Source organism: Tachyglossus aculeatus, chromosome 11 (assembly GCF_015852505.1).
Source record: "Tachyglossus aculeatus isolate mTacAcu1 chromosome 11, mTacAcu1.pri, whole genome shotgun sequence".
In the NCBI taxonomy this organism is placed as follows: Eukaryota; Metazoa; Chordata; class Mammalia; order Monotremata; family Tachyglossidae; genus Tachyglossus; species Tachyglossus aculeatus.
This window is the reverse complement of record NC_052076.1, coordinates 43,746,941-43,761,062: the sequence shown is the minus strand read 5'-3', so window position 1 is coordinate 43,761,062 and position 14,122 is coordinate 43,746,941. Positions and strand designations below refer to the sequence as shown.

General features: G+C 41.4%; 1 protein-coding gene across 2 annotated transcripts in view; it reads left to right on the top strand.

The window, feature by feature from the left end:
- MTHFSD (methenyltetrahydrofolate synthetase domain containing) overlaps positions 1–13,654 on the top strand; it is a 31,744-nt gene extending 18,090 nt beyond the window's left edge. For both annotated transcript variants that reach the window (XM_038753927.1, XM_038753926.1), the window contains exon 8: positions 12,856–13,654. In XM_038753927.1, the coding sequence (XP_038609855.1) occupies positions 12,856–13,350 (495 nt within the window). In that variant the 3' untranslated portion in view covers positions 13,351–13,654. The remainder of the gene's footprint in view (positions 1–12,855) is intronic.
- The last annotated feature ends 468 nt before the right edge of the window (positions 13,655–14,122 follow it).

The window sequence follows — 14,122 nt, the reverse complement described above, 5'->3', positions numbered from 1 at the left end:
TTCCAACAAGAAATATGGGTCCGTAATCAACTCTGCAAAATGTCCAAAAGCACATACAACTTGTTTCTGTTAGGGTTTGGCAAGAGATCAGTTCTCTGAAAATTGAGTTCTTTCTCTACATTAATATTTCATCCTTGAATGTTTTCTTTTAATGGCATTAGTTAAACACGTACTATGTGCCAGACACTTTTTTAAGCACTGGGGTAGATACAAGTTAATTATCAGCCCACACGGGGCTCACGGTCTTAACCCCCATTTTACAGACGAGGTAACTGGAACACAGAGAAGTTAAGTGACTTACCCAGGGTCACACAGAATACAAGTGGTGGAGCTGGGATTAGAACTCAGGTCTTTTTGACTTCCAGGCCTGTGTTCTGTCCACTAGGCCATGTATGCTACTCTTCCCTTTGGGAAAAAGTGGGCATGGAAAGAAAAGGAGCAGTGTTAAAAAAACAGCATGAAGAATATGGTTTAAGTAACAAATGAGGATGATTAATTCCTAGAAGAGTGTGTTTGTGTTTCTCAAATAATCTAATTGGTAATTAAATAGCATGGCTACACATGGCCTTCAATCTTATATAGTTTTCATCTTTAGAAAGTATAGAATTGCCACTGCTTTCCTGCGTTTCTAAATAAAAAGTATTCTTCCTATCAATCAATCAATCAATCAATCGTATTTATTGAGCGCTTACTATGTGCAGAGCACTGTACTAAGCGCTTGGGAAGTACAAATTGGCATCACATAGAGACAGTCCCTACCCGATAGTGGGCTCACAGTCTAAAAGGGGGAGACAGAGAACAGAACCAAACATACCAACAAAATAAAATAAGTAGGATAGAAATGTACAAGTAAAATAAATAAATAAATAAATAAACAGAGTAATAAATATGTACAACCATATATACATATATACAGGTGCTGTGGGGAGGGGAAGGCGGTAAGGCGGGGGGATGGAGAGGGGGACGAGGGGGAGAGGAAAGAAGGGGCTCAGTCTGGGAAGGCCTCCTGGAGGAGGTGAGCTCTCAGCAGGGCCTTGAAGGAAGGAAGAGAGCTAGCTTGGCGGATGGGCAGAGGGAGGGCATTCCAGGCCCGGGGGATGACGTGGGCCGGGGGTCGATGGCGGGACAGGCGAGAGCGAGGTACAGTGAGGAGATTAGCGGTGGAGGAGCGGAGGGTGCGGGCTGGGCAGTAGAAGGAGAGAAGGGAGGTGAGGTAGGAGGGGGCGAGGTGATGGAGAGCCTTGAAGCCCAGGGTGAGGAGTTCCTATGATGAGGCACTGGATGAAAAAACTACTTGCATATGTTTTTGGCCAACAGCTTCAGCTTAAACATTTTCATTTTTCTTTCCAGAATGGATGGTGATGTAATTTGTAAAATAGTTTTCACTGAAAGTTCATCAACCAAAAACAATAGCTCAAGGACTTATTTGAAACTCAGCGTTCTCTTCTTGAAAACAATGAGATTACTGGGAAAACATTAAGGGCTACACGTTATCCCTGAGGATTTGTGCTTAATTTGGTATAAATTGCTTACACAAATATGCATTTTTGCTCATGTTTTTCTATCACCCCAGGCTTGAATATTCCAGAGATTATTTTTTCAGAGAAATCCTGGGAAGTGGAAGACTTAACTGTGGCCACCTCAAAATATAAAAATCTAATGAAGTGCTCTAACATTTTCACATTTTCTTCCCACATCTGTTTATTACGGACACACAGAGCCAACCAGTGTTGACCACGAGCACCTTTCCCTGCACCTGGCTTTGAGGAGAGCTGCTTGTGGCCAGACTCTTGACTCATTCTATGTTTGCCCATAGTAAAAATAAATGAGAAATAAATGTAAATGGCTTAGTGTGTACCTCAAAGAGTGCCAATTAAATGCCTCAGTAGGGTTGTAGCATACAAGAGGCAGTTTAGAACTGGAAAAAAAAATGAGGTTCTGCCCACATTTTGGGACATTAAAAAAAAATCCCTTGGCATTTTTCTTAAAAACTAGGGTTTACCCCAGCGTCCACCTTTAAGTGGAGATTTATGAAAAAAAAATCCCAGGACTGATATTGGCTGCTGTTTTAGACAAGACTAACATGGATTTAAATGGGAGTTTGAACTGATGTGGACAAAACTAGATCTGTAGTTATCAAATGCTTCTTAGAAACAGACCCATCTAGACTGTAAGCTCATTGTGGGCAGGGAATGTGTCTGTTATATTGTTATAATGTACTCTCCCAAGCACTTAGTAGTAATAATAATAATAATAATAATAATGGTATTTGTTAAGCACTTACTATGTGGAAAGCACTGTTCTAAGTGCTGGGGGGAAACAAGTTGATCAGGTTGTCCCACTTGGGGCTCACAGTCTTAATCCCCATTTTACAGATGAGGTCACTGAGGTACAGAGAAGTGAAGTGACTTGCCCAAAGTCACACATCTGACAAGTGGCAGAGCCAGGAATCCATGACCTCTGACTCCCAAGCCCAGACTCTTTCCACTGAACCACACTACTTCTCGTGTTCTGCACGCAGTAAGTACAGTGCTCTGCACACAGTAAGTTCTTGATAAATACCATTGACTGACTGATATAAATAAATTGAGCCACCATTCATTCATTCAGCCGTATTTACTGAGTGCTTACTGTGTGCAGAGCACTGTACTAAGGGCTTGGAAAATACAATTCAGGAACAAAGAAAGACAATCCCTGCCCACAACCGGTTCGCAGTCTAAAATGAAATTAGAAGCATCCTCCTATTGATAGTTTGAGATTATCTCTACATAAAAGAAAGGGAATGATATTCAATATTAATAATAATAATAATTTTGGTATTAAGCACTTACTCTATATCAAGCACCCTATTGAGTACCGAGGCAGATACCAGATAATCAGGTCCCACATGGGGCTCACAGTCTACGTAGGGGAGAAAACAGGTAATGAATCCCTATTTTGCAGGTAAGGGAACTGAGACACAGACATGCCCAAGGTCACGCAGCAGGTAAGTGTGAGAAGCAGCATGGCTCAGTGGAAAGAGCACGGGCTTGGGAGTCAGAGGTCATGGGTTCAAACTTCGGCTCCACCAATTGAGCAAGTCACTTAAATTCTCTGTGCCTCATCTGTAAAATGGGCATGAAGACTGTGAGCCCCACGTGGGACAATCTGATCACCTTGTATCCTCTCCAGTGCTTAGAACAGTGCTTTGCACATAGTAAGTGCTTAACAAATGCCATCATTATTATTATTAAGTGGCAGAGCTGGGATTAGAACCCAAAGGCCTCTGACTCCTAGGCCTGTGCTCTTTCCACAAGGTCACACTGCTTCCCCATTAGCATTTCAATCTTAGCAAGATTTGGCTTGTGGAAGATCCTCACTCAGACTGCCGAGAAAAACGAGCCATCTTGGGAAATAAGTGGTTTTTAAAAAGAATCCACAGTTGTCATCTGTCAGAAGTGGCAGAAGAATCCATGGCATATAAGTGAAAATCACTTAAATCTGCTCTAAAAGTTCAAAGAACAGTTGCTCAGTTCATTCATCATAATCCCAACTTGTTCCTCACTTTCCTCTTCTAAAAAGCCTGGGGTAGTATTTTAGACTTCATCCTGATTCTAAAATAAGAAAATAGGTGAGTCCTGACCTTGGCTTCTACTTCCCAGATCCGACACACTCTGACTTAAGGCTGGATCTTTATTGGCCAGTAGCATTCTTTGAATGAAGCAGGGGTAGAATGTAGTAAATCAAACCAGTCTTGTTGGCCTCAGTCCAAGATACCAGCTTGATTCTAAAAGTCCCAACAGGGTTTTGGATCACTTCAGCAGGCCCTCCATAGAGTAATCTGAAACTTCAGCGGTAGGGCCAAGTTGAGTAAAGTGAATGGACCATTCTGAATCCTCTGGGCCATTCGTGAGGTCCAGACTGAACTGGACTTAGATGCTTAATGTTCAGCAGGAATCAGGCTGTCCTCAAATCCGTACAGTGGCAAGTACCTATTTAATTCACAATAGTACACTCCACAAGTGACACTTTCTAATAGAGTTGGACCTATAGTTAAAGGGATTTTTTAAAATTAAAAATCACTGAAAAAGATCTCACAGCCATCAGTGTGTTGGGTTGGACTTGAGGGTAAGCTTTTACTTCTTTTTAATTGACTTGTATCAGCCTTATTCTCTCTTGCTCTTATGCCCAAGGGAGAGACAATGAAAAGGAAACAAAATGCATGCATTTTAGTGATGATTAAGGTTAAACATTCAGATTGTTCTTGCAGAACTGCCAGCTTCTCATCTTCAGGAGTTTCTGAAAGATCAGTGACTGCCCTCAGAAGGAAGTTCAAGGATGATTTTTGTGTCAGGAGAGATGGAGTTGGTTAAAGAAAAAAGGAAGCTTTGATTTTTCCCAACTTGACGGCTTTCTCCTTTTTTAAATTGAATTTTTAGTCATCTCCTCATTCCAAGCTCAAGAAAAAATTATAATAACATATTAAAAGCTTAGCCTATTCAACACTCTTAAGTAATGAGGCTTCTCACCCATATGTTCACAATATATTGAGTTTATTTCATTGAAATGATTGGTTAATCAAAAGGAGAAAAAAATTGAAATTAGCCTCAGCCTGGAAACAAGACTTATGAGATAATAAAGTTCAACCTCGGGCTTCTTAAAAGTAGACTTCTTGTAAACATGAATAGACTTCAACCTGAAATAATTTGGTGCTGAAAATGTACCCCACATCTGCAGTATGAGTTAACTGAAAGGGTTGACCCAGATAAGATGTTTTCTGTAAAATCTTGTAATCAATTTGTCATGTTACTGAACTTTTTTTTAAGTGGTACTCTTTCACTTCTTTAATATGTACCACATACTGTACTGGGATAGGTACAGTATACACTCTCCCAGAATGCCCGGCCAGGAGCTATGTGCCGTAGAATTGTACTATAAAATTGAGGTACAAAACATGAGACATGGTCTCTGCCCTTAGAGGAGTCACAGTCTTGTACAGGTGATATATTTAAATGCATGCAAAATTAAGTACTGCATATTTCATATTATTTGTGAATGGAAGGCAAGTGGCACATCCCAAGGCTCTCATAAGTTCTCAGAAGTTTTCTAAGATTTTTATTTTGAAATAACGCTCCTTGAGGCCAGGGACTATGTCTAACTTTGATTGTATTCTCCCAAGTACCTACACAGAGCTTCTCAAAAAAATCTATTTAAAAATAATTGTATTTGTTAAGCACCATGTGCCAAACACTGCACCAAGTTCTAGGGCAGGTACAAAATAATGAAGTTGGAAACAGTCCCTGTTCTACATGGGGCTCGTGGTCTAAGTGGGAGGGAGTATGGGTATTGAATGGAAAAATCACCATTTTACAGGTGAGGAAACTGAGACACGGGTAATTTAAGTGACTGGTCTAGGGTCACGCAGCAAGCAAGTGTCAGAGCCAGGAGTAGAACCCAAGTCTTCTGACTCCCAGACATATGCTCTTTCCACTAGGCCATGCTGCCCATCTAAGTAACTGACTGAATATTAAAAGGACCAGTTGATGGGACTCTTCTGATTGGTTAGACCACAAAGGAAAAGGAAGCTGGAAAGTGAAAATGATGCTAGGCTGTTGTATACGCCCATCCGTGTGTGTGAAATAATAATAATAGTGGTACTTGTTAAGCTCTTACTACATGCCAAGCACTGTTCTAAGCGCTGGGGTAGATGCAAGGTATCAGCTGGACCAGAAGAGGGTCTGTTTGTCTAGGATATCTGCTATTGCTCACTTCAGTCATCCCAGCCAGCTTCTACTTTCCTTCTGGGAAAGAAGAGAAGAAGTGCAAGCCTGGGAGTTTGGAGAGCCAGTTCTAGGCCTAACTCTATTACGACATACTGTGTGACTTTGGGCAGGTCACTCCCTATCTCCGTTCAGACTTCTCAGCTATGAAATGGAGATAATACACCATTGGTTGTTGTGGGGGAAAAAGCTGGTAACTGATATGAAAGTGCTACAGAAATCCAAGGCGGTTGTGTGTTATGAATATGATCATGACTGTTCTCAGAGTTGCCGACAGTAGAAGCCTGGGCAGAGCAAGCATTGCTGGGTGGAACAGCATATGGCCGATACGTTCAGGTGGATTGCGTGGGGATTTTGCTGCCCCAGTTCTGAAGTTTTCATACCTCTGATGTAGGGATATGCGGTACAGTCACTTCTCCCATACTGCACATTCTCACTACATGCTTTGGGCAGAACACTATTAGGGAATTAGGAAACATTCTTCCAACAATGTGTGGTCATCTGGATTGTACATGATGTGATGTTGGAAGAATAAGTTGTGCAAAAGGTGTCGATTAAGATGCGCGAACTATAATACAAGTTTTCCATAACTTGAGGTTCATCTGGATCATCCTTCTATCATCAGTGGTATTTATTGAGCACTTACTGCCTGCAGAGCACTGTCCTAAGCACTTGGGAGAGTATATTATAACAGAGTTGGTGGACACGTCCTCTGCCCACAATGAAGGGTAGATTTTAGGAGATCTACGTGTATCTGGTGCCAGGAGAAGTTCGTACAGCTACAAAAAGTAAGCTTTTTGTGGTATTTGTTAAGCATTTACTATGTGCCAGACCAAGTACTAAGCTAATCAGGTTGGACACATACTGTGTCCCACAAGGGGCTCAAAGTCTTAATCCCCATTTTACAGATGAGGTAGCTGAGGCACAAAATAGTTAAGTGACTTGACCAAGGTCACGCAACAAACAAGTGGCAGAGCTGGGATTAGATCTCAGGTCCTTCTGATTCCCAGGTCTGTGCTGTGTCCAATAGGCCATGCTGCTTCCCAAGCTGTTAACTCCTTTCTCACCAGGAGATTTAGGCTTAATAATAATAGAGATGTTATTAGGTGTTTGTGACAGTAAATGAACAGTTTTGGAGAAGAGTGAATTTCTTTAGCTTGCCCTTTGCTTCTGTCACATGCACAGTGAAATACATCACTCGAGATTCTTTTCCAGCTACTGGACAAAAGTAGACAATTTTGATCTCCACATAGCAACATATCACTACACCAGCTTCATTGGAAGAGCGCTTATTCTTTTGATTGTTTTATTTTAAATCTGACACACCTTTGAAACTAAAGTCATGGCTTTTTTGCCTGGTTGTCTCCTAAAACAGATGTTTTTTCATGTAGCTGTAACTTATTTCAGAGCTGAATTTCTGATTCACATTTGAATTTTGACTAAGTATAGGATTGAAGATTTGCTGCTTTGACCTTTTTGAGGAAAGATGCATTCATAAATGACTGGCATGTATTATGCTCCACTTACCAGTGATTGTAGTAAAGAAGAAAATTAATTTACCAAAGAGTGTTTTTGGTTTGATGGAGTGATTAGTTACAGGAGAATAGAAAAAATGTTTTTCTTGTCTGGTTTAATAAGTAAAACGCTTTCATTTCAAATGGAAAATTAACAAAGCACAACAAATGTTCCTAATTGCTGGCCAGGAAAAAAGGGGTAAGAAGGCTGAAGACTAGACAGTAGTCTAGAGGTCCAGTTGGCCAAGAAAGGGAGGTGCCGTCAGCCACAGCAGAGTGACTAACTCCAGGAATCAGCTGAGAGTAGTCATTTTTCAAATATAAAAATGGCAAACAGCTGGCTGAATACAGAAAGCTGCATGTTAGTCAGGTAAATTTTTCCGTCTAAGTCTTTTTTTTTCTGGCAAATGTTAAGAGGCAGTCTTTACTGAAGAGAGATTGTGAGAGCCCTTTTACACTTGCACCCACAAATGACCAGATGCATCTGAAATTAGAACTTTGGTATTAAAATGGACTATGCTTGTATCTCTGAAAAAAGCATAACCTAATATCTTTGCATGATTGAGGAGCTGAGAGGGTGATGCATAGTTTTTTTTTTGGACCCTAATTTTGTGATTTTTTTTAAAAAAAAACCATTAGTCTTGTTGATTGTGTTTTGTGCATTTGCCAGCCATGAATAAAAATAGACTTCTATGATGAGAGCAAGAAAGATGTATTTTCATGTTACACGAAACGTCCCGTCTCAGCTGTAGAAAAGTCTGAATGAAGACTCTTCTCCCTTGATTTATGTTCCCTGGGACCACCTCTGTTTAAAATTCTGTTTAGGAAACACAGCTTGTTACCATACTGATACCAAGGCTGGCCAAAATAATGATCACAAGACCCACCCACCTGGCTCCCAGAACATTTGGGAACTATGACCCGGCCACATGGAACTCTTGGCAGGTTTTTTTTTTTTCAATTTTTCTTTTTATCGTATTTGTTAAGTGCTTTCTGTGTGCCGGGCACTTTACTAAGGACTGGGGTCGATCAGCTAAACAGGTTGAACACAGCCCATGTCTCACGTGGTGCTCACAGTCTTAATCCCCATTTTACAGATGAGGTAACTGAGGCACAGAGATGTGAATTGACTTGTCCAAGGTCATACAGCAGATAAGTGGTAGAGCTGGGGTTAGAATTCAGGTCTTTCTGAACCCTAGGTCCATGCTTTATCCACTAAGCCACACTGCTTCTCATTTGTTTGTAAGAAGGGCCTGAGGGTGGGAGTGGAGTTATTAGAATGGCAATTAGTCATTGCCCCCTTTGTACTTCTGTGGACGATTTTGTGGGGTCATGGTGACAGGGTTCTGAAGTGGAAGAGTTCCAAGCTCCTCTAGGACAGGGGCTGCATCTTTTTTCATTAGTGGCATGATCCCAAGTGCTCCAGGTATGTATGAGGTATATGTGGTGAAAGGCCCCAGCTGCTTCTGAGTGTCGCCTTCTGAGCGGCTTAAAAGCCTCCAGTTGTTCTAGCCCATGTGCAGACTTCCCTCCACACAAACACGCTCTGCACCCTCTCTTGTGTGGTGAGGACCTGAGCTCCTTGCGGGCAGGGAATATGTCTGTTATACTGTTCTATTGTACTTTCCCAAGTGCTTAGTTTAGTGCTCTGGACACAGTAAGCACTCAATATTAATTGATTGGTTCTTTCGAACAAACATGGCCCCACTTTGTAATTCTGCGCTCTTCCCAGTTACGGCAAACATTTCCAACTTTTTTAAAAAACTATTCAACAATATCCGAAGATGGGAATTGGATGGCATTTAACCTCGAAACAGTACAATAGCAAGCAAGTGGAATGGGGGATCTGCTCTACATTAGTGTTGAAGGTATTATGATTGAAGGAGGCGATGCAAAAATATTCAGCTCTATCAGTAGTTTTTAATGAGCACTTATTGTGTGCTGAGCACTGTACTAGATGCTTGGGAGAGAACAATTCAATGGAGTTGGTAGACACGTTACCTGTCCACAAAAAGCTCATAGTCTAAACTCCTTTCCTTCCCCCAACACCCAAGAGTTTTACTTTTTCATAACCTAACACTACACTTCAGTTCTTAAAGGTGCACAGAACAGCTCAAAAATTGATTTTAAAGTAGTTGGATAAGTACGTTCCTGAAAAATTATGATTGCAGAAGTCAAAACCATGAGTTCCACGTACTGGGAAATCACACATTCTGATCAACTATGGAGTTCTTGAAGAACTCCACATTTTCTAGTAATATTTCCTAAGCTATTTTGCAATCTTTTTGTACTAACGTGTGATTAGTAAGCACTATACAGCTACAGTAAGACTTGGTTGAAGAAATCAGTTGGTCTTTTTTTCCCATGGTATTTGTTAAGCATTTACTGTATACCACGCACTGTACTAAGTGATGGGGTAGATTCAAGATAATCAGGTTGGACACAGGCCCTGTCCCACATGGGCTCACAGTCTTAATCCCCCTTTTACAGATGAGATAACTGAGGCACAGAGAAGTGAAGTGATTTGCCCAAGGTCACACAGCAGACAAGTCATGAAGCCGGGATCAGAACCCAGGTCCTTCTGGCTCCCAGGCCCATGTGCTATCCATCAGGCCACCCTGCTTCTACTCGGTCTTCTAGATTGATATCTAAATCTCCTGCAGCAAAGTTTGATTTTTGAGAGGGTAGATAGAGAAATCATGTAGCTTGAATGCTTTCACTCAGATTGTATCCGCAGTGCTAACTTTCTGTTTTAGGATCCTTGAGGGCAGAACCTGTGTCTTTAGCTTATACTAGAAAGCTCTTACTATAATGTTTTGTACCCAGTTGACACTCAGTGAGTACTACTGACTGTCTAAATCATTAGAATGTTTTTCCACTGACAGATGGAAGAGTTCTAGCTGATATCCAGAGCTTGAATGAAGATGTGAACTTTTCCGGGTTTACAATATAAAAGATAGTTGGCCATCATTCAGTGTAAAAGGAGAGGACTCCTATGAATCTTAATAACTCTTAAGATGTTAATCACATCCTGGTTCTACTAGTGTTTCTTACTTTAATCTCTCTTCATGGACCCTCCACTCCCATTCCCGGGCTTTTTGCCTTTGCTTTCGTATTTAAAGCGGATCAAACTGGAGGCTCAGTTGGGTTCCTCTGTCAGCCGTCTCCTCTCAAAGATGAATAAAAATATAAAGTGAAGACTCTTCCCGCCTAAGAAGTTCCCTTCAGCCACCTCTGGTAAACATGTTGTATCTAACTTGCTGCTGACCTTATTTAAGCATGTTGGCCAGGCTATACATAGTATTCTAAATGAGGCATGACTGAAGACTTGGCTTTGCTTTTGAAATTCTTCTTGGAACTTCTAGAACAGCCCCTGGGTTTGACTGTGGCTCATATCTTGCCTTCCCTTTAGGGGCAGGAGATGGAGGGACTCCAGGATGGCAGTGGAATGTATGTGTGAAAGGATTCTGGAGATGCACTAACTCCTAATCCTTGCAGTTTTTCCCACTGGATGTCAAATTTTCAGCTGATGACAATATAAGAAAGGGAGCAACAGCAGTTGCTCTCTATGAATTTACCAGTGAAAGTACACAAGCCTTCTTGATGGAAAAGAGGAGAGCGAGCCCGCAAGCAGCGTTTGCCTTAAATAATTCTGCAGAGCTTTAGCTAAGCCAAAGGTGCAGCAGTCACCTTCACTCTTGACTCTTGTGAGTTGGTCCTGGAATCGTTTAAGAACAATGTCTTGTGCGTTTTTAGAAAATAGTTTTATTTATATTTCTCCTCTATTGTTTGGAATACCCTTTTAGACGCTTTCCTTTCCTGTTAATTTTTTTTCGGTTTCCATTTGGCAACTGTTGATTTCCCCCAATCCCCACCTCTTCTTTTTAACAGAGCTTAAAATTAACTTGGCATTTGGTATAAGCCTTATTAGCACACCGGAACTGACAAGGATGTCCGCATAGCCCCATGCGGATCAGCGAACATGTATTTTCTCTAGTAAACTATGCTGAGCCCTATATGAACTGTACTTTTTTTGTTGGCTGTTTTTTTTTTAACAGGAATTGTCCTCTAACATCCCAGTATCTATTTTAGGATAAGCCATGTTTGGTCTAAGACTTTCTGACATTGCCCTTAAGGCTTTTTTAAAAAATATAGATTGTATTTTTTGTAATATCTAACAGTTTTGATGGACCGGAATAATTGTTAGCCTAAACAGAATTTGGATTAAGTGTATTCCCTTAGCAGTTCTGCTGCCGTGCACTGTTAAAAAAATGTTCTTTGTTCATTCCAGAGGAGGATTAAGCCATTTTTGAATATGTTCATAAGACACCACATCATTCCTATAGATTGTATTTTTTGTAATATCTAACAGTTTTGATGGACCGGAATAATTGTTAGCCTAAACAGAATTTGGATTAAGTTTATTCCCTTAGCAGTTCTGCTACCGTGCACTATTAAAAAATGTTCTTTGTTCATTCCAGAGGTGGATTAAGCCATTTTTGAATATGTTCATAAGACACCATATCATTCCAAGAAACAAATAAGTAAATGAACACATTTACGTTGATGTGTGGGAATAATGCCATATGCATAATGGCTGATTCATTTTAGAATATAAGATGACCCATTTAAAATAGGTCCACTTTAAAGACAGTACATTGACTGCTGTTTTAAGTGGGTCAGTCTTTATACTATTAACATGTGTTTTTTGCTAATAAAAGTCGAGTCTAAATGTGTTCAGATGAATTAAGCACTGACTGTAAATGTCAAACTGAAATAAGAAATCAGAGGTGTGCCACCTCTTGCCATTTGATCAGACATAACCAGAAGGCCTCACTTCGAGGCAGTAAGCTTTCTTTTGGATTCACCTTGTTTATGTAAGCTCCTTGTGGGCAGGGAATGTGTCTACCAACTCTTATATTTTACTCTCCCAGACATTTAGTACAGTGCTCTGTGCACAGTAAGTGCTCAGTAAATGTGATTGTTTGATTCTGTATTTAGCAAGTGAGTTGTGTCTAAAGTTCTCTAGACTATAAGATCGTCGAAGACAGAAAGCGCAGGTCTACCAACACTGTTATATTGTACTCTCCCAAGCTCTGAGTATAGTAGTGTGCACACAGTAAGCACTCAGTAAATACGATTGATTGATAAAGTTGTCACCTGCTCTGAGGGGGAACCCCCTTCCTGCTGATGTGATCTGAGCATGTGACTGTACTTCACTTGAGGGAAGCCTCTCTCGTATTCCCCTCCAAGCCACAGAGAGGCTGCAGGGAACCCTGGCTCCTGCCTGGACCTTCCTGATCCCTTTGGGGCTCCAGACAGCACCACTGTTTTCAGCTAAATAACATTCCACGTGAATGGTTTGTAAATACAGGGTCCTTACCCTCCGAGGCTTTGCCGCCATCCGTTGTTAGGACTCCCACCGATCAGAGAACCTGGTTTGGCCAATAGACTGTGTGGATCTCTTTGCCACTGCTAATCACCATTCAACATGAGGATTCAGTTCTGTAGTATCTGGCTGGAGTCTCCCCTTTGGGTTTAACCAGGAAATGCCGAAACTGCTTTCTGTTTTAATTTTTCAGATCAGCTACGAAATGATGGAACAAATCCCAATCTTAAAGAATCTTCATTTCAGGGAGAAGCAGGCCGGGAAAGATGTCACCCTTCGAGACCAGCAATTTGACCTTTCAGAAAGAAAAAACAAGCAAGCAATCATCACTGGAACTGCACCTAAGACTCCACGGAGGGAGGCTGAGTCTGCTCCAGTGGAAGACGTTGATTCGAGAACCGATGGTTTAACTTTGAAAACTGAAATGGCTGTTGCTACCACTGTTTACGTGGGTAACATTCCTCAAGATGCAAGAGTAAGCCATTTAAAGAGAGTTCTGAGGGAACGTAATGCGGTGCCTTGGCGGCTCAATTGGCAAGGACTTCAACACAGGGCATTTCTTGATTACAAGGATAAGGTCACTGCAGAGGCTATTGTGTCTTCCCTGAAGGGCTTAACTCTTGGTGGTCATACCTTGTGTGTTGAGCTGGCTAAGAAGCAGAGGATTAAAAGGTCTGGAAATGAGTAGTTTGGGAAGTTGTGACTGGAAGTTGCATAGCTGGCGTTGGAGAAATGGAGGAGAATTAGCTGTCAGAGAGAGGTGCTAGTCAGGGTGAATCGGAGATCTGTGTAATATATGTCTCCCTCTCCACTGCTTTCATGGCCTTGCTGTGTGATCGTGGGCCGGTCACCTATCTTGTACCCCAATTTTGCCAGTGATGCAGATGTTGATATAGATGATCTATGGAAGGAGCTTGGGCGTGGGAGTTAGAGGACCTTGGTTCTAATCCCTGCTCTGCTTGCTGCCTGCTGTGTGACCTTGGGTATGTCACTTAATCAGTTGTATTTATTCAGCAGTTACTGTGTGCAGAACACTGTACTAAGTGCTTGGGAGAGTACACCCTAACAGTTCATAGACACATTCCCTGCCCACTGTGAGCTTACACTCTAAAGGACTTCTTAACTTCTCTGTGCCTCAGTTTCCTCATCTTCAGTACGGGGATTCAGAGCCTCTTCTCCCTCTTAGACTGTGAGTCCCATGTGGGAAAGGGACCATGTCCCACCTAATTAACTTGTATCAAACCCAGCGCTTAGAACATTGCTTGGCACATAGTAGGCACTTAACAAATAATGATAATAATAATTTTCCCAAAGTATAGCACAGGGAGGAGAGAGCAATAGAGTGTTTCTGAAAGCATTTAGCCATTTCAGGTGTTTGGATTTTAGGTGGGAAGATAGATGGACATAGAATAATGATAATAATTGATATATTTTGTAATTGCTGACTACCTGCCAAGCAC